This window comes from Microtus pennsylvanicus, chromosome 9 (assembly GCF_037038515.1).
Source record: "Microtus pennsylvanicus isolate mMicPen1 chromosome 9, mMicPen1.hap1, whole genome shotgun sequence".
Classification (NCBI taxonomy): domain Eukaryota; kingdom Metazoa; phylum Chordata; class Mammalia; order Rodentia; family Cricetidae; genus Microtus; species Microtus pennsylvanicus.
The window spans coordinates 66392627-66411717 of NC_134587.1; the positions used below are offsets into that span (position 1 = coordinate 66392627).

The 19091-nt window shown below is 47.5% G+C and overlaps 1 protein-coding gene across 2 annotated transcripts in view; it reads right to left on the minus strand.

Annotated features, from left to right (window-relative positions):
* Window positions 1–18636, minus strand: part of Ikbkb (inhibitor of nuclear factor kappa B kinase subunit beta) — a 49032-nt gene extending 30396 nt beyond the window's left edge. For both annotated transcript variants that reach the window (XM_075986325.1, XM_075986324.1), the window contains exons 1-5: window positions 18534–18636; window positions 18149–18271; window positions 7085–7179; window positions 5711–5828; window positions 2855–2924 (exon numbers count right to left, since the gene is read on the minus strand). In XM_075986325.1, the coding sequence (XP_075842440.1) occupies window positions 2855–2924; window positions 5711–5828; window positions 7085–7179; window positions 18149–18253 (388 nt within the window). In that variant the 5' untranslated portion in view covers window positions 18254–18271; window positions 18534–18636. The remainder of the gene's footprint in view (window positions 1–2854; window positions 2925–5710; window positions 5829–7084; window positions 7180–18148; window positions 18272–18533) is intronic.
* Window positions 18637–19091: the final 455 nt, after the last annotated feature.

Below are 19091 nucleotides of genomic sequence, written 5' to 3' on the forward strand. Positions count from 1 at the left end.
GTGCATGTTACCTGATGATGGTCCGTGCGGAGTCCCTAAAAAATCAGGACCCAGATATTAGGGGCAAACAGATTTAACCCAGATGAGAAGGCAATGAATGTGGACTGTGACCAGGAGCATGGCTTGGCTAATTAACTGGAACCAACCAGGCAGGGAACAGTGGTGACTCCAGCAAAGAGAATGTTGCACTTGGGACGAAATATGCTCAGGAGCTGTTTCAGAAGACAAAACGGTTATGTTAACTGCGTCACTCTATGAAAAGCTTTTGAGCTGACTTAGTCGTGAGACTAAATTTGATGGTTTCATACAGAAATCAGAAATGGGGTGCGATATGCAAATAAAACATAAATCTATCAGCAACTTCAAGCAGAGTCAAAGGACAGGAATGCATCCCAGAAATGGCTGGGTTAGAAATGGGTCTGGGGAAGAGCAGGCATTTCCAGGAAGGGCATCTCACGAGACTCCCACCTATGGGGTTTGCTGGCTCCAACCTCATTAATAATCCATAGCAGGGACTGAGGGTTTTAGGGCCTGCAGGGCGGGAAAGGGAAGGGGACCACACTGGTTTACTGTACAGCATTCTAGGGAGAGCTGATGTACAGCATCTCATTCTTTGTTCAAGGACTCTAACGAGGTGAGCAATGCTCTCACTTACAGCTAACGAGTCAGCGCTCTGAGCATGAGTAACACGCTTCAGGCCACTTGGCTACTGAGTGGAAGGGCTGGTTTATAAGCCGGGTATTAATACAGGGATGTCCAGATTCTATCATTTAAAGAATGAGTCATCATGTGTTTTAATTCCTTTCAGAACATTTGATCTTATAGATACCCACAGACAAGGCGCCATATACCAGCTACTACTTCTCTCGACGCTGAAGACAAAGCAATGACCAAAGGCTCTGGTTTTAAGCAGTTTGGTTCAAGACTTGGGTAGAGCTCATGGTAGGATGCTTGCATGTTCGAGCCCGCTGCTCCACCCGCACCAAGGAGGCACTAGAGTAGATAATACTAAAGTCACCGCACCCAAGGAAGTAAAGGGCATACAAAGTAGTCATCCAGTTAGCGTACATGGACCAGTCATTTAGAGAGCTTTTTGGTTTTGTTCCTTTGAGACAGGGTTTCCATTATAGCCCAGGCTATCCTCAAATTTGCAGCAATGTTCTTGCCTCTATCTTCCAAAAACTAAGACTACAGGCATGAGCCACCAGTCTCCATGTAGAGACTTTATCTACCTATATGACAGATGCATAAATAATCTAATGAGTAGAAGAAAAATATTTGAGAGAATGACATCCAAGAAAAAGCGGTGACCAAAGGAAGCAAATGTCGCCCAGGGAGAACAAAAGAACCTCCTGCCTCCCTCTCTCCTCCCCACCCCCTACCTACCAGCCTGCCTTCAACCTAATCCAACAGGAGCAAATCAGTAATTTGGCTGCTGGTTTAAAGAGACAGAATCAGGTGAACATTTAAGTAAAACATGGGTGAGTGAGACAGGAAGTATGGTGTCGGGAGAACACGTGGAAGTCTAGACCTCTAGAGTAGACCCCACAGGTATACAGACAGGGCTCCTCCGGCAGACACACAGGAAAATCCGAGGCCAAGAGGTGGCTGTGGCTTACCCATGAGGTAAGACTGTAGTAATGTCACCTAGGCCTCCATGGGGCTCCACTGCAAAGGAAATGGGAGGATGCTCAGGAAGGTGAAATGCTGTACATATCAGACTGCTTGGATCTCAGCCTTAAGACCCACACTGGCAAAGTTCCTGAAAGATGAGAGGCCCCTGGACTGCAAAGTTAGAGAATACAGCTGTGTAAATGAGGTAAATGCTAATGGCTGGATAACCCAAGGAAAGGACGCGTGACTTCACATCAAACTTTCTGTACAACTGGAAAAACAAACTTGGAGTGAACAAGTCATACATGTACAGGTTGAAAGAATGAAGTAGGGGAGGGCTGAAAATAGGCCATTCTCCAAAAACATGACACATATTCAAGGAAGAACTCTAGATAACTCTAGAACCCAAACTATCAATTTGCACTAGCCTTGGATGATGGCATCATCACCATCACCACCATCATCATCATCATCACCATCATCATCACCATCACCACCATCATCACCACCATCATCACCATCATCATCACCATCATCATCATCACCATCATCATCACATCATCATCATCACCATCACCACCATCATCACCATCACCACCACCACCATCATCATCATCATCATCATCATCATCTTTAAAGCCCTGAGCAAGCTCTGTGGCACTTCTCAGATCTGCTTCTCTAGGCTGACTGTCAGAGCCCCACTTCTATAGGCGAGAGGTAGAGCTGACCGTGAGAGCCCCACTTCTGTAGGCGAGAGGTAGAGCTGACTGTGAGAACCCCACTTCTAGGAGACACCACATACAGGTGTCCGCAGGCCCACCTGACTCTCCTCCCTGATGCCAGCCTTCTCCGAGTGCCATAAGCTCCAGCATCTAAGGACACCCACAGTATCCGTGTGTTAAAGAGGGGGCTTTCCTATGCCCATGGCTGGCAAACACCTGCTGCTGTGAGAGTAGAGAGCCTCACTACCAGACGACGACCTAGCTCACCCGCCGTTCCAGGAAAGTAGGGAGTGGATCCCTTTGGTGGGAAGGGAAACCTCTTCCAGGGAACGCACAGTCATTCGCACCATGACTTAGGAAGGAAGGAACTCTATCTGAGCCCTGGCTGAATTCCTCACTCACTCCCGGAGGTTCTCTCCACATCTCACCACACCCTCTGCAGAAGCAATTCCCTAGGTGCCTGACTGGACTCACGTCTACCCTGCAGGGCCTGGCTTTGTTTCTAGGGCGGGACTTACCAATGTCACTCAGCAGGGTAAGGATGGCTCCTTCCCGCAGGCCACAGCAGTTTTCAAACTGGTTCAAGTACTAAGGAGAAGATGAAAATCGGGGTCAGTCTGGGTGGTCAGAGACCCCTGAGAAGCCCACCTGTGTCTTCTGCCAGTCAGACAGCTGAGTGCTGGGACTACACCAGGGTTCAGGGGAACTGGCTGGAGGCAGCTGGGGCAGTAGGACTTGCTCCAGGGTCAAAGCGAGGCAGCAGCCTGCAGTCATCCATGTATTCACCTCCCTGGCCCCAGAAGGAAATATTTGAATCAACTTCACTACTGCTGCAAGTCTGAAGAGAGTGGCCGGGGTCTAAGGTCAATAGCAACTGAGTTTGCTCTTGAGATTCCTGCAAAAAGCCACCCTCTGGCTACTCTGCTAACAGGGTCTTCCTTGGACAATCTAATGTGGGGGAATGTGCACTTGCTATGTACCTGGCCATGCACCTGGTACTGCATGGTGAATTCAGCAGACTCTGTTTGCGCCACCCAGCATCACTGTCCCGAGTCCCACGTCTCAGGACAGTGGGAAGAGCAGCTGAAATCTCCATGCCAGAGGTGAAGAAACTGAGACCGGGGAGTCTAATATAAGCTGGAGCTGGGCTTTGAATGGCTCTAAGTTTACCAAGCGGCTCCACGTGCTGCTACGAGTCATCAACACTCATGACCATCCCCGACTGCTTATCTATGCGCCACACAGTTCACTCTCCTCACGGTTTAGGTTTTTGTTTGTTTTTGAGGCTGTGTATTTTTTTTTTTTTGGACAGAGTCTCACCATACTTTGTAAGTTGATCTCAAATTCTTGAAAAAAGAGTCTACAGGGTTTCTCTGTGTAGCCTTGGAGTCTGTCCTGGAACTCACTCTGTAGACCAGGCTGGCCTCGAACTCACAGAGATCTGCCTGCTTCTGCTTCCCCAGTGCTGGGATTAAAGGCGTGCGCCACCACCTGATGAGTCTCCTGTCTTAACTTCCCCCATAGCTGGACTACAGGTACAAACAAAGCATGGTACATTTATGTCATGAAATTAACTCTGAATCTGAAATTTGCTACCTGCTACTCAAGCTTAGCACTCTAGGACAGTGGTTCTCAACCTGTGGGTCATGATCTCTTTTGGGGGTATTAAACCATTCGTTTACAAGGGTCACCTAAGACCATCAGGAAACACAGATATTACGATTCACAACAGTAGCAAAGTTACAATTATGAAATAGCAGCACAAATAATTTTGTGGTGGGGGTCACCACAGCATGAGGAACTGTGATATAAGGTCACAGCACTAAGAAGGTTGAGAACCACTGCTCTAAGAGATAATATAGATTTTGCCCACTCTTTTTTTTAAGTTTTAAAGAGGAGTAAAAGACAAGTTACCTTATTTAGGAAATGAAGAGAACAAGATCATAAAAGCCCTGGGCAGCAGGACTCTTCCCCAGTGCCATTTCAAGCGACAGCAAGGACAGAGGTTCTCTTAAGCAACCACATCCCGCCTCTCCCTAGATCACCCTGAAGTCCAGGCCAAGAGGCATCCTGAGATCTCCATCCCCTTTCCCTCACCTTACGGGGTCTCTGCTGCCTGATGGGGCAAGTGTGCATCTCCACTGCGCTTCTGAGCACCCAGTCACCTGGTTACCCCCACCCACTTCTCTCTCCAGTCTGACCAACTTGTCACTTGATTCTGACAGCTTACAACAGCATGGCTGCCTTCCCACCCAACGGCAGTTAGCAACTACGTAACTGTCCAAGGTCAGGAAACAGGAGCATCACGGTGTTGTCATATCCTGTTCCCTAGCTACACTCCGTCAGGACTTCCCACCCCTAGCGGGAGACTCACTCACAGAAACTTTTCTTTTATGAAGGGGAAAGGCCCACAGAACAAAGGCCACAGCACATGACGTATGTCAGGGGAACTGCTATGGAAAAGGAGCCCCGAAAGAGCACCTGGGCCCCACGCTGTGAGTCTTTATAGTAAGGAGCTGAATGGAGTTATAGACGGAGTAGATTTGAAAACAACTCACTTGGAGCTTATTTTTTCCCCCATACTAAATGACCTGACCCAGGTTTACAGACAGGGAGTTCCACCACAGCCATGGTCTATAGCTGGTGATTTATCTAAGAAACGTCTCTGGGCCACGGCATCTACCTGCAGTGCAGGAATTCTATGTAGGTACCAGGATGCTGAAACCATAAACCAGGCACCCTATAAAAGCATAAGGAGTGTTTAAGTGGCACACAGAACTGTCCCTGTGACCCGGAAAAACTGCCACTGCCCTCTGTCCAGTGTGGCTTTGGAGTGGAGAAGGCAGGACAGCGAGCAGGAAAGTGGAAACCCCACAGGTGAGACGGAAGGACCTGGAACTGCGGCCCTGATCTCCGATGACCAAGCTAAGACTCCCTCCCATCCTCCGTGATTCTGTGCAACGCTGTCACGTCTGTGAAGAAAGTCTCTCCCCATTGGACAGCAGTGACACTGACCCCAAAAGCTTGTGGTGGCTCTAACATATCAAAGGGGGAAGAGTCTGTGTTGCTACTTCCCTCTTGCTTCCCTGGTCCAGGTCTGATGGCAAGTTTTCCTTGTCACATTAGTGATCACGTGACACAGCCCATCTTCGGCTTTCTTGCAGGCACTTTTGACTAAACCTTCTGATTTACACTTATGGGAAACACCCCAAAGAAGGCATAGAAGAGGGTCTTCGCATAGGTGCGGTCAGTCCACTGACTGCTTGAGCTTGCTGGATGATGGTGAATGGATGATGGTGAATGGTCTCTCCGTTTCTCCCCTCCCAGCGTCCCAGCTGACATGGACCTAAATCCCACAATCCCGGAAGACTCACTCTTCGGAGATCTCCTCCTTGGCAGTACTCCATGGCCAACAGAGGCAAATCATTGGGTGCCAAGTTCTGCATCCCCTCGGGGACATCCCGCGCAGCCACGACATTGGGATGGTTCAGCCTAGAAAGAGGGGAAACCAATAAACATTCGAGCTTCAGCTCAGATCCATCCCCCTCGTTCCATATCTCAGCTTCCAACAAAGGCACAGAATAACCAGTCCCCTTGGGGACTAAACAGGAGTAGTCTACTAAGTTAACATGTTAACTCAGCCTTCCTCAGCCCTGAAAACTCAAATATCCTATAAGCATATCATGTATCTTTTCATTGTTCTTAAAGTGTCCAATTCAAGTTTTCATTGTGCTGCAAGGCTGCTTCTAACAGGTGATGACAGGGACCTTACGCCATTTAAGGGTATGGGAGATGCGATCGTGCACGTGGATATTCAATGAGGGAGGCAACTGCTCGCGCTCGCGCTCTCGCTCTCTCTCTCTCTCTCTCTCTCTCTCTCTCTCTCTCTCTCTCTGCTTTTTAAGAAAGGAACAGAGGACTGGAGAGATGACTCAGCAGTTGAGACTGGGCTCTTCCAGAGGACCTAGGCTTGAGTCCCAGCACCCGCATATTGGATGACAACCGTCAACCATCAACCGTCTTGGAACTCCAGTCCCAGAAGGTTCAACTCCACTTTTGGCCTCCTCAGCACCAAGCATGCACGTGGTATCCAAATGCAGGCAAGACCCATACGTGTAAAAATTAAGTCATTTAAAGAAACGAAAGAAGTGAGTGGAGGGAGCATCTTCTTGGTTGCTTCAAGCTAACTCTTACAGAGCTCACCTACAGGTCACAGCAGTGGGGGGAGAGCATCCACCCAGGACAGAAAGATCCTGTCCCCCCACACACTGTGAGGGTATCCACAGAGGGCAAACAGCAGCAGAGGGTCAGATGCCACTCTGGAATTAGAAGCATAGGGAAGACAAGGATATTTTTGTTGAAAAATAAAAACTTATCACGATTGACTTATATAATTTTTGACAGGGTCTCATGTTGCCCATGCTGGTCTTAAATTCCTGGGCTCAACTATTCCTCCTGTCTCCAGCCTCCCAAGTTGCTGGGCCTATAGGAGCACAGCACCATGCTTAGCTATGACAGCTATCTTAAGTTTAATGTAACAGGCCTGACCACAAACTCAATGTAGTGTTTAAGTGCTACTCCTTTAGAAGCCCTGAGGACAGTCGCCTCTCTGGATAGCCTGGCAGTGTCCTGATGGAAGAGACTTAGGGTTCCTTTCTAGACACGGCAGGGAGAGCGTGCTGTGGTTTTCATTCCAGCGTCACAGGGTTGTGGAAGTGGCTTCCCCAGATAAGGGCGCAGGTCCTCACCGTCTCATGATCTGGATCTCCAGGCACCAGCGGTCTCTGTTCTTCGGGCTGAGCTCCTGTCGGCACTGCTTGATGGCAATCTGTTCTCCTGTCGCCTACAGAAAGGGCACACTGGGCATCAGAACAATTAACGACCAAACAGACGACCCCCACAGAGCCCTGCCAGCCACGCAGGTAGCCTAAGAAGCACCTGGACAGCCTGGCTGCTCTCTTTACCGTCCCCACATCGCAGCTTGCTCATCTCCTATGTCCTCTGCCCATCCAGGGAACACAGATCCCTTATGCCTTGCTCTGACCCTCTGTCTTCCACTAAAGCTTTGTAGCAAATTCCTGTCCAGGGACGACATCTCTCTCCATACCCCAACCATTGCCATATTAGGTTAAGCCATACAGCATTGCTGGTGACTGGCCCTTTTCACATGTGAAAATGGCATTTCCATGTGATTCAACTTGACATTGGCACAGTGGATATCTCCATGCTTTTGTGCAAGAGTTTTTCTCTTCAGAGACGAGTATAGGGTAGTCAGTAGGACACAGGACAGCTCAAACTCCACCTTCTTTCACCAGCTATGCAGAGACTGTGTCTTTACTTAAGAAACAGGAGCACTGGCCTGCCACTATTCAAAGCTGAAATGAAGATGAGGACCCATAGAGGGTATCCTCCAACTCTACATGGACAGTTCTCAGCATGACGCATATACTCTTCAGAAGCTCGGCTTCATTGTTAATTGACATACTTCTTTACTTTAGAATGGTCTAGTGAAGCCAAGGCTGATAATCACTATGGCTACAAGGATGACATCGGATTTCTGATCTTCCTGGTTCCCCCTCCCAAGTGCTGGGATTACAGGTGTACATGTACCACTGCGCCAAGTTTAGATGTGCTGGGGATCAAACCCAGGGCTTTGTGAACACCGGGCAAGCGTTGCACCAACTGAACTACATTCTGTAGCACAAACAATAAAAACCCAGAGACAGATATTGGGGTTCGAGAAGATCAGAAAAGCAAAGCAGTCAACCACTAGAGAGACCGTTTACCTCTACCAAATCTTCAGACCAAAGGGGCAAGATCCTATCTCCAAAAATCCTCATACTAAAGACTCCAGTGAGTTTCTGTCTCTTCCCCTTTATATTCCTCTGCCCAGCCATATCGCTCTTGTCTCTACCTCCCTAGTGCTGGGATTAAAGGTGTGTGATTCCCAAACACTGGGGTTAAAGGTGTGTGACTCCCAAACACTGGGGTTAAAGGTGTGAGCCACTACCACCTGGATCCCTTTCTAGATCTTGTGTAGCCCAGGGTAGCCTTGAACCCACAGAGATCAGTCTGCATTCATCCTCCCCCTCCCCCCCAGTACTGAGGTTAAAGGTGTGTGCCACCACTCCCTGGCCTCTAGGGCCTTAGTTTTGCATTCTGATTTTCAGGCAAGCTTTATTTATTAAAATACAAATAAAATATCACTACAACATTCTGAACCTCACTGTGGTTTCTTCAATGGAAAAATCGGTATTTTGTGACTTAGCAGGGTGACTGATTCCTGAGGCTAACAGACGTCTCTTTGCTGTATATAGTCCAGGGGAACATGAAGGATGGAAGAGTTCTGAGCCTGTGGTTTTGGCGGCAGTGGCAGCAGCAGCAGCAGCAGCAGCAGCAGCAGCAGCAGCAGCAGCAGCAGCAGCAGCAGCAGCAGCAGCAAGAAGCCCTGGGGTGAGGTTCCCGGAGTCAAACGTGGCAGCCTCAAGCAAGGCTGAAGGACAGTAGTTATTAGACTCCCTATTCACAGTGACACCGGCCAGTTCACTGAGAAGAGCTACAAAGACTCTCCATTTAATACTGCACAGTATAAAAACGCCTACAGTAGGGACAGGAAGGTAAAAGTTTATCCTGCCTGGAAATCTCTCATCTGGGAACCCTAGCACGAGAGCTTCAGCAGGGCTTCCCAGTGGATGTCTCATGGTTGATGCAAGCACCTACCTGAAGATGCTTTCCTATGCTCTGCCAAGGACTACTCCGGAATGTTCTCTCTGAACGATCTAAGCGCCCAGTTTGATGGTGCCCTGTTATCCACCTCTAAGTTATTTCTATTTGTTCTTTCAGTTTTGCTTGCTACTCACTTAAAAAAACCTCACTCATTCAACACTGATGGTGGGTTATTCTCCATACAGAACAAGATTTCTGCTTCTACATATAGAAGGTGAAGGACTGAAACCTCTAAAGACCTTCAAAATCAGCCACGGTCAACACAGCTAAGACTGTTGGCCCTGTGATGTAATTAATGTGGGACTGGAAATGACAAGAAGACCGTGGCAAGACTTCCAGTGTCCAAGAAGCTAGTGCCCAAGTCATTAGGATCCAACTTGCCTCATATTTATCCAAATGGCCAAAACTCCTGCAAGGGCCTGGGCCTACCTGGTAATAGAAGGAAAATGGAACTCTCCAGACACAGTGGGCAGTCATCTAATGTGATCACCAATCAATAAATCAACCCTAAAACTGTGGCGAAGGCTGAAAACTTCAGAAATAAGATTGGTCATTAGTACTCTGATGCCAGAGCACAAATATTACAAAACGTCTAAAACAGTCTCAGATCTGTTTGACTCCAAAACTAGGGCTTATGGTGTCCAAGAGGCACTTACTTCCATGCCTAGTTTTCTGGTATGTTCTAAGTATACAACCAAAGCCACAATGCTGGAGCAGGGTCCCTCCCCACAAACCCCACACTCACAATAGGAGTCACTTCCCATCTTCCCCAGAGTCCCTCTCACCCCTAGACAATACCGATCTCTTCTCTGCTTGCATGGACTTCATAATTTGACATTTCATGTAAACCGAGTCACACATGTATAACTTTAGACAGACCTTCTCAAAGGTCATCCAGACTTCTTAAAGAAGTGAGATGCATTTCTGTAGTGCGTTTGTGCTGCAGCTACGATCCACTTTGGTGACTTCAACAGCCCCTCCGGCCGGCCCTCAGGAGGTATATTAACTGCCCCTGAATCCCTCTTTCCTTTTCTTTGTTAAAGATCCTGATTGTTTTTTTTTTTTTTTTGGATTTTTTAAAATTTATTTTATTTATTTATTTTTTTTGTGATTATAATTTTTTAATTTATTTATTTATTAAAGATTTCTGTCTCTTCCCCGCCACCGCCTCCCACTTCCCTCCCCCTCCCCCAATTAAGTCCCTCCCCCCCCTCAGCCCGAAAAGCAATCAGGGTTCCCTGTCCTGTGGGAAGTCCAAAGAACCCCCACCTCCATCCAGGTCTAGTAAGTTGAGCATCCAATCTGCCTAGGCTCCCATACAACAAAAGTATATGCTCTACGAAGATCCTGATTGTAAGCATGGATTCTGAGGCTCTCTCTGACGAGCTGGCTTCCTTTTTATATTGTAGCTCCTACTGATGCTGAATCAATCACCGTGGCTCACAGTCGAACGAGAGCGAAGTCCATCTGTGGTCTTCAGGAGTGAGAGGCCATGTTAGGAACGCGTTTCTCTAGTTGGCGTACGTTCTCAGAAGCCACAGCTTGGACAAGCAATACCTCAAGGTCATGAGCCCCCAATTTGTCTCAAACTGACTGGAACTTAGTTTTCAGTTTTACTTCCTATTAGTGTTTAGATTCAAATTTCTTCTGTTTTGTCAATTTGATATAAGCTTGAATCATCTGGGAACCTTAACCGAAAAACTGACCCCATCTAATTGCCTACAGCGAAGCCTGTGGGATATTTTCTTGATTAATGATTGATGTGGGAGGGCCCAGCCCACTGTGAATGGTGTTGCCCCATAGACAGGTGGTCCTGGGCTTTATAGAAAGGCTGAGCAAGCTACAGAAAGCAAGATAGTAAGCAGCATTTCTCCATGGTCTCTGCTTCAGCTCCTGCCTCCAGGTTCCTGCCTTGGCTTCTTTACATGAAGGGCCTGTAAGCCAGATAAACCCTTTCTTCCCCAAGTTGATATTGGTCACAGTGGCTATCATAGCAACAGAAACCAAATTAGGAATTTCTCCAACTTGCTAGTAAGCAGACTCATTAAATAGAATACAATTTAAAAATTGTCTATATTCTCAATAAAAGGGAAAGGGCCAATCGTATTGGCTATATTGAACATAGCTGATTTTTGAAGGCCTGTTTTTTGCCTTTTACACAAAAACACAAACCTTGTGTATGACCGTGTATTATAAAGTTTGAAGAGGGTGGGGGGTAAGGAAAGACATGTTCAGGATGCTGGCAGCCACCAGAAAGGGACTGCACAAAGGGAGCTAGAAGGCCAGTCTATAAAGAAAACAGAAGGGTCACCCTGGGCCCTGTAGTTAGCCTCCTAACAATCCAGGGGAAACTCACAGGAAGTGCAGAAGTCCCCTTAGAACTACATTCCAGGGAGCTCAATCACTTACCACCACCCAAGTAGTAGCAGTGTGATCGGGATATAGTCGGAAGTCAGATCCTGCCCAAGATCAATGTTTCAGGGGGGAAAAAAGGTGTGAAATTGAGCCCAGAAAGAGCCCATGGATGGTACCTAGGCTGGAGAGTCAGTTGGTTTAGAGGCACTAACTACCACGGGTCCTGGAGACCCAGAGCGGTGTGCTGGGTGTTGTTCAATCTCATCAGAGAAGTTTCCACATGCAGTGAATGGCAGTTAACACAAAGGTCCACAGCTGATCAACATCAAGAGCCTGGAATGCTCAGCTCTAAATGAGACGCCTACATCACATCCCTCTTCCCTAAACTCAGGTGTCATCCTGGAAAGACTGTAAGAGCCAGAGACTACAACAAAAGAGTATTTTCAGGACCAAGGGGGGGCCGTTTCATGTATGAACTCCCAGCATATGAAGCACACACAGGACAAGGAAGGTGTTCATGTATGGACTCACAGCAGTATGAAGCACACACAGGACAAGGAAGGTGTTCACGTATGGACTCCCAGCATATGAAGCACACACAGGACAAGGAAGGTGTTCACGTATGGACTCCCAGCAGTATGAAGCACACACAGGACAAGGATAGTGTTCACGTATGGACTCACAGCAGTATGAAGCACACACAGGACAAGGATAGTGTTCACGTATGGACTCACAGCAGTATGAAGCACACACAGGACAAGGAAGGTGTTCATGTATGGACTCACAGCAGTATGAAGCACACACAGGACAAGGAAGGTGTTCATGTATGGACTCACAGCAGTATGAAGCACACACAGGACAAGGAAGGTGTTCACGTATGGACTCCCAGCAGTATGAAGCACACACAGGACAAGGAAGGTGTTCATGTATGGACTCACAGCAGTATGAAGCACACACAGGACAAGGATAGTGTTCACGTATGGACTCACAGCAGTATGAAACACACACAGGACAAGGATAGTGTTCACGTATGGACTCACAGCAGTATGAAGCACACACAGGACAAGGAAGGTGTTCATGTATGGACTCACAGCAGTATGAAGCACACACAGGACAAGGAAGGTGTTCATGTATGGACTCACAGCAGTATGAAGCACACACAGGACAAGGAAGGTGTTCATGTATGGACTCACAGCAGTATGAAACACACACAGGACAAGGAAGGTGTTCATGTATGGACTCACAGCAGTATGAAACACACACAGGACAAGGAAGGTGTTCATGTATGGACTCACAGCAGTATGAAGCACACACAGGACAAGGAAGGTGTTCACGTATGGACTCCCAGCAGTATGAAGCACACACAGGACAAGGAAGGTGTTCATGTATGGACTCCCAGCAGTATGAAGCACACACAGGACAAGGAAGGTGTTCACGTATGGACTCACAGCAGTATGACAGCACACACAGGACAAGGAAGGTGTTCATGTATGGACTCACAGCAGTATGAAACACACACAGGACAAGGAAGGTGTTCATGTATGGACTCACAGCAGTATGACAGCACACACAGGACAAGGAAGGTGTTCATGTATGGACTCACAGCAGTATGAAGCACACACAGGACAAGGAAGGTGTTCACGTATGGACTCACAGCAGTATGAAACACACACAGGACAAGGAAGGTGTTCATGTATGGACTCACAGCAGTATGAAACACACACAGGACAAGGAAGGTGTTCACGTATGGACTCACAGCAGTATGAAGCACACACAGGACAAGGATAGTGTTCACGTATGGACTCACAGCAGTATGAAACACACACAGGACAAGGAAGGTGTTCACGTATGGACTCACAGCAGTATGAAGCACACACAGGACAAGGATAGTGTTCACGTATGGACTCACAGCAGTATGAAGCACACACAGGACAAGGAAGGTGTTCATGTATGGACTCACAGCAGTATGAAGCACACACAGGACAAGGAAGGTGTTCACGTATGGACTCACAGCAGTATGAAGCACACACAGGACAAGGATAGTGTTCACGTATGGACTCACAGCAGTATGAAGCACACACAGGACAAGGAAGGTGTTCATGTATGGACTCACAGCAGTATGAAGCACACACAGGACAAGGAAGGTGTTCATGTATGGACTCACAGCAGTATGAAACACACACAGGACAAGGAAGGTGTTCACGTATGGACTCACAGCAGTATGAAGCACACACAGGACAAGGAAGGTGTTCATGTACGGACTCACAGCAGTATGAAGCACGCACAGGCTCAGCCAGGGAACATCCAAGCACGGAGAGGGAGGTAGGCAGAAAGTCTCACCCCTAGTTATTGGCAGAGTATAGATGCTGAGAGAGGCAGAATCGGTTCTCTGTAAGGGTGTGTTCTGTGGTGGCAACCACACCTCTGTGAGATGCAGCATACATTAGACCGGATGGTTTAAAAGACACAAAGCTGGATGGTTAGGGAAGTGGGAGAGAGCTGGGAGGAGTCAGGAGAGAGGAGTTGAATGTGATCAAAATACACCGTACAAACTTCTCAAATATGCACTGGAAAGCAGAGGCCTGGGATACATTTAACAACTCCTGTACCTAAGGCTCGGGGATCATTTCAGAAGAGGGGGAAAGACTGTAAGAGGGGGGCTTGCTATGAGACTCATCGCATAATATCAGGAGCCACACCCACAAAGTCTCACTAACATGACTGCCTAAACATGAGCTGAACAAGGACAAAATAATAGACGTGCCAACATGGACAGGGAAAACCCTACGAGGCCTGAAGCCTACATAAATAACTATAGGCAACAAAGGAATACTGACTGAGAGTGGAAGCAAGTGTCTTTCCCAGGGGGAAAACACTGATTGTTAGCCCTGAAGATATATATATATATATATCACATTATACGGACTGAGCAGGTTGTATTTATAAACACACATGTATATCAATATGCATGTAGGTGTATAACAATAATTAATAATAAAGGGGGCCATGAATTTGAAAGACAGTAAGGGGAGTATATGGGAGGGTTTGGTGGGAGGAAAGGAAAGGAAACGGAAATGATATAATTATATTATAATCTCAAACAATAAAATAGATACTTTTCTAAAAAAAAAAAAAGAGGTCTAGATGCATCTTTATCTGGGACTTGCCAAGTGGCACAGACACCTTTCCTATGATAAAGGGCCACAACTCCTCAGTCTTCCTGCAAGGCAGACACACAGTGTCCTCCAATCTCTCCCACAGATGTCAGGAACAGACTCAAGGGACAAATGCATTATCGACTCCTTGAGCAACTAAATACGCGGCACTGAGTCCATCAGACCTCTGGCTCTTTATCCACAGATGAGAAAAAACTTGACCCTTCCAGGGATGCCAATTAAAATGAAATGCAGGGTGCGATCCTCAGGCAGCCTTGAGCAGAGCATGAAACTATCATTTCCTTAGATGATGCTCTACCCACGTAATCGTCTCTTTTCCTGACAAGCCAGCTAAAGTCCACTTCCTCTCAAGAACCTGACGAAGTTCCATTTCCTCAAAGTCTTCCCTTGCTACCAAGCAAGCAAGAGAATATGGACACAGCACCTGGCGCAGCTAGCACGGCTTGTTTTGTTTTTAGATAGTGTCTCACTATATAGCTCTGGCTGTGCTGGAACTCACTGTGTAAGCCAGGCTGGCCTCAAACTTACAATGATCCGCCTGCCTCTGTCCCGTGTGTTGTGTGTTGTGAGTGCTGGGGTTAACGATGTGTGCCACCATGCCTGGCCGACAAATGACATTCTTGATAAGCAGTAAGTAGTTGTTATTACTTTCACACGTGAGACTTAAATCTAGACTCAGTCATATTTCTAAGAATTGATTCAGTGTAAGTAGACTTAACTAAGGATGGGTGTCTTCTCTTTTTTTGTCTGCAGGAGTTCAGGGCCACGCCCATTAAAGACCTGAGTTCCAAGATCACACATTAAAACACAAAGGCAGACGGAAGTGATCTTAGCCTTATCAGTAAAGACTAGCACTGCTTTGTAGGAAGAATAAGTGATAACACTTTGCCTTCTGACAGCCAGCCAGTTCACTACTTCCTGTAATCTTCACACGGGTCCCCCAGACTTGCTAGCCTCCTTCCCCTGAAAGCCTACAGGACAATGTAACATTTGCAAAGGACCCTGCGACAGTTCCACAGGGCATTTGCCTCATGTCTTTGCAGTCAGGCTGAGGACCCCTAACACACACCAGAGGTTGTGGCAAGTGAGTCAGAATTCCAACCAACCTCTGTGTGAATGTGAGAATGTGTGGCTACTTCCCCTGCCTACCCTCAAAAGGAACTGCAGGCTGAGGTCCCTGGAGTTGGATCTTTTTCCTCTCTCTATATATATCTCAAGGCCTACCTGAACCGGCACAGTTTGTGCTGGGCTCTGAGCAGGAGATTTAGAAGCATTCCTAAGCAGCAAAAACTGTCAAGCTCACACTGTGATTCCCAGGAATCAAGGGAATTGGGGGAGGGGCATTGCTACACTGCTCTTTTTCAATGGGGAATACAGATTTGGGTATTCTTTAGTTTTTCCTTAGTACTTCAAAATGGTTTGGATTGATTGTAAAGAACCAACTAGTACCTCCGAAATAACTAGGAATATGCTGGGTGTGTCCTAAATGCTAGTTCCAACCTGCAGAAGCCACTGTGGAGTATGTGGTCTTGATCTAAATAGATGTACATGTTAACAGTATGTCCTCTTTCGGGATATTACCTAACTCCCCAGTGCTTCTGTTTCCTAGGCTACGAAATGGAATTAGAGCTGCTGACCCTGGAAGTAAAGCATGTCAGACAAGGTACACAGCTCAGAGTAATGCAAACAAAACCCGCACGGAAGACACCTGGCCTGAGGCTGGCATGCAATAGGTTTGCAGCCATGAGCCCGGTTCTTAGGCAGCACTTCTCTGTGATAGCTACGTGCATTCTTTTGTGTATAGACAGGAGAAAGCCTACAAAGTAGCAAGAAGATGCTGGATGCCAAGTGCGGCTACCACATCTGAGATGCATTCTTCAAGAGGCTTCGGACAGAGGCACAACCACAGGAAAACACGCTGCATCTTCTGATCTCAAATATGGACCAAAGATCGCGCCTGCGCATTCAAAGCAGCCCCCTGGCTTTCCTGTGGATCAGCCCATGAAGATGGCAGAGGACTTTAGACTACACAGGCAGGTCCTTCAGACAGCACCACTTCAGCTGGGCTCCTCCCCAACTCTGACCCCTGTGCCCTCTATCCCACCCAGTCCTGTTCACGCTACTCCTAGATAGCTCTTACATTTGCCCACTTCTCCCTGTCATCACCGCCATCAGCCAGGCTAGTGTCTCACCTGGACTGCTCAATTGCGAGGCAAGACTTTAATTATAGCTGTCCAGGAAGGATTGATTCCCTAGAAGGGTGGCTTCTAATTTTGGTTATGTTTCTCAAGGGTTGCCCAAGACTAGAATCCTAAAAAAATAAAAATACACTTCTGGAGAGCCCCTCCAGGGTCTATCAGAAGGTCCTACAACTGTCCAGGAAGAATGAAAATATAAATGAAAGAGACACCTTCAAACACTGAACCCCAAAGAGATGGGAATTCCCCCAGGAATTTCAGGTTGGGAGAAGAAAAGGTACCACCCAGAAGGGGAATTTGTCTTCTGGAGAAAGGTTTGTAACGAACTCTCAGAAATCTTAGAGGATGGCAACATGGGTCAGTGCTAAGCTGGGCCACCGGGCTGCTCTTCTGTTTAAACCCTAAGCCCAGTCAGGATCCTGAAGACAGACTTGTGTGTTTGCTGGGTCTCTCTGTCCCTCCTCCCAAGGTGACTACATTGACTCCCCACTATTAATTTGACTCTTTTAATTGGCTTGTTGAAGATGGGTGGCAGCACCTGGCTTAGGGTACAGGTTGTGACCCCCAAGTACAACATTACACACCCTGTCTGTTACTCAGCAACCCTGAGGTAAGTAAGTGATCTACTGCAGAAGGAGGGATGGAGCTACAGAAATATCACAGGTGACATGTACTTTTCAGGCATTACGATGAACTAACTATCCAAAATGCATTAAATAACTCTCATTCGGTAAATTAAAGAGAGTCCTGCAAAGAATTTCAGTGTACTTAAACCACTAGCCCAAACCAAAATATTTGGAAGAACAAAAAATTTTAACATGAGAAACTCATGTCAAACACATATGGACTAAAATAATGAGAATATAATCAGATCCAAAAAGAAATTAATCCAAATCGCTCAGCGGCCTATACAGTGCACATTTTCACCCATCATCCTTAGCTCTGTGCTTTGTGCAGACGGTACAAAAGGCCGCGGAACTACCAACTATTTAAACATATTTTAAAATTTAAATTTATTTAAAACATTTTTATTGTTCTCATCTTTTAACACTATACTGTATTCTACAACATTCACCAGTGTGTACTGTATTACATGTCAGTCTAATATTAGTAAGGATATTATTTGAAATACCTAGAATGACAGCTTACTCTTTTTTTCTTCTTTTTAAGTAGCATGGTTAAGATGGTTTTTGAGAGTCAACGTTTTGCAGCTCTCAGACCCCTTTGCAGTCCGTTTTCTTACTCTCCCTTGCCGCCCCATTAGCCAAGAGTAGGAGGGAGCCCACCCATTCACACCGGCCCTGATAGAAGCAGCACCAAGAAATCCCACCCACTCTCCCCGGGGCCAGGACCCTACCTGATTGTGCCATCGGATGACGTTTCCAAATCCCCCGGTCCCGAGTCGTTCTTTCATTTCCCAGGCCCCACAGGTCTGGGTTGGGAGGGATGGTGACCAGCTCATATTGATGCCCTGCTAACTCTAGAAGCAAGCAGGAGGAGAGGACAAGTTCAGAGAGAGGAAAAGAAGGAGCTCACGAAGCACGGTGGGTCAGCAGCGGCTGCTGCCCTTCCAGGTGAGGGGAGCACTCCGGTTTAGTTAATAAATAAAAGTTGCTGCTGCGGCCCGGCCCGCTGGCGGGTCGCGTCCCCACCGATCACAGCCACCGACCCCGGGAAGAGGCGGAGCGCGCATCCACGCGAACCCTTCCACGGGCAGCGAGCCGCCCTCGCCTGGGACTCACCTGCCCCGGGGGCCGCGGGGCCGCCAGCGACACCCACAGAGGACATGAAAACTCAGGGTCCCCACGCAGCCAGCCCAGCACCACTTCCTCAAACACTTCCTGCCCTGACGTCACGGGAACTTGGCGGCCCTTAAAGGAGACGCGCGAGCGAGCCCCTTGCTGGGATGGAGAGCAACAGCCTGCAGCAGGGGTTCTGGGCTTGGCGGATTGGAGAGTTCTTTAACCCGGGGCTTTTCAGGGGGAGCTTGATCCGACCAGCTAGGCAGTTCAGACGGGTGGGGGGAATCTGCTGAGCCCCCACTGGAACTGATTTAGGTACTGTAATAAGAATTGTCTTCCTGTCCTCCCACCGCCGTTCATCCAGTCTGAATGCTCCCGGTTCAGTGCTAAGAATGATAAACCATACTGATGCTCCTCAGGAAGTAACATACCACCATCCGCCTCAAAACAAACAAACGAACAAACACAAAACAAACAGGGGTAAGAGTACAAAAACAAAGCAAAACAAAACTAGTAGTGTCTACCTAAACTGGAGTTGCCGCGCTGGTAACATTGGGA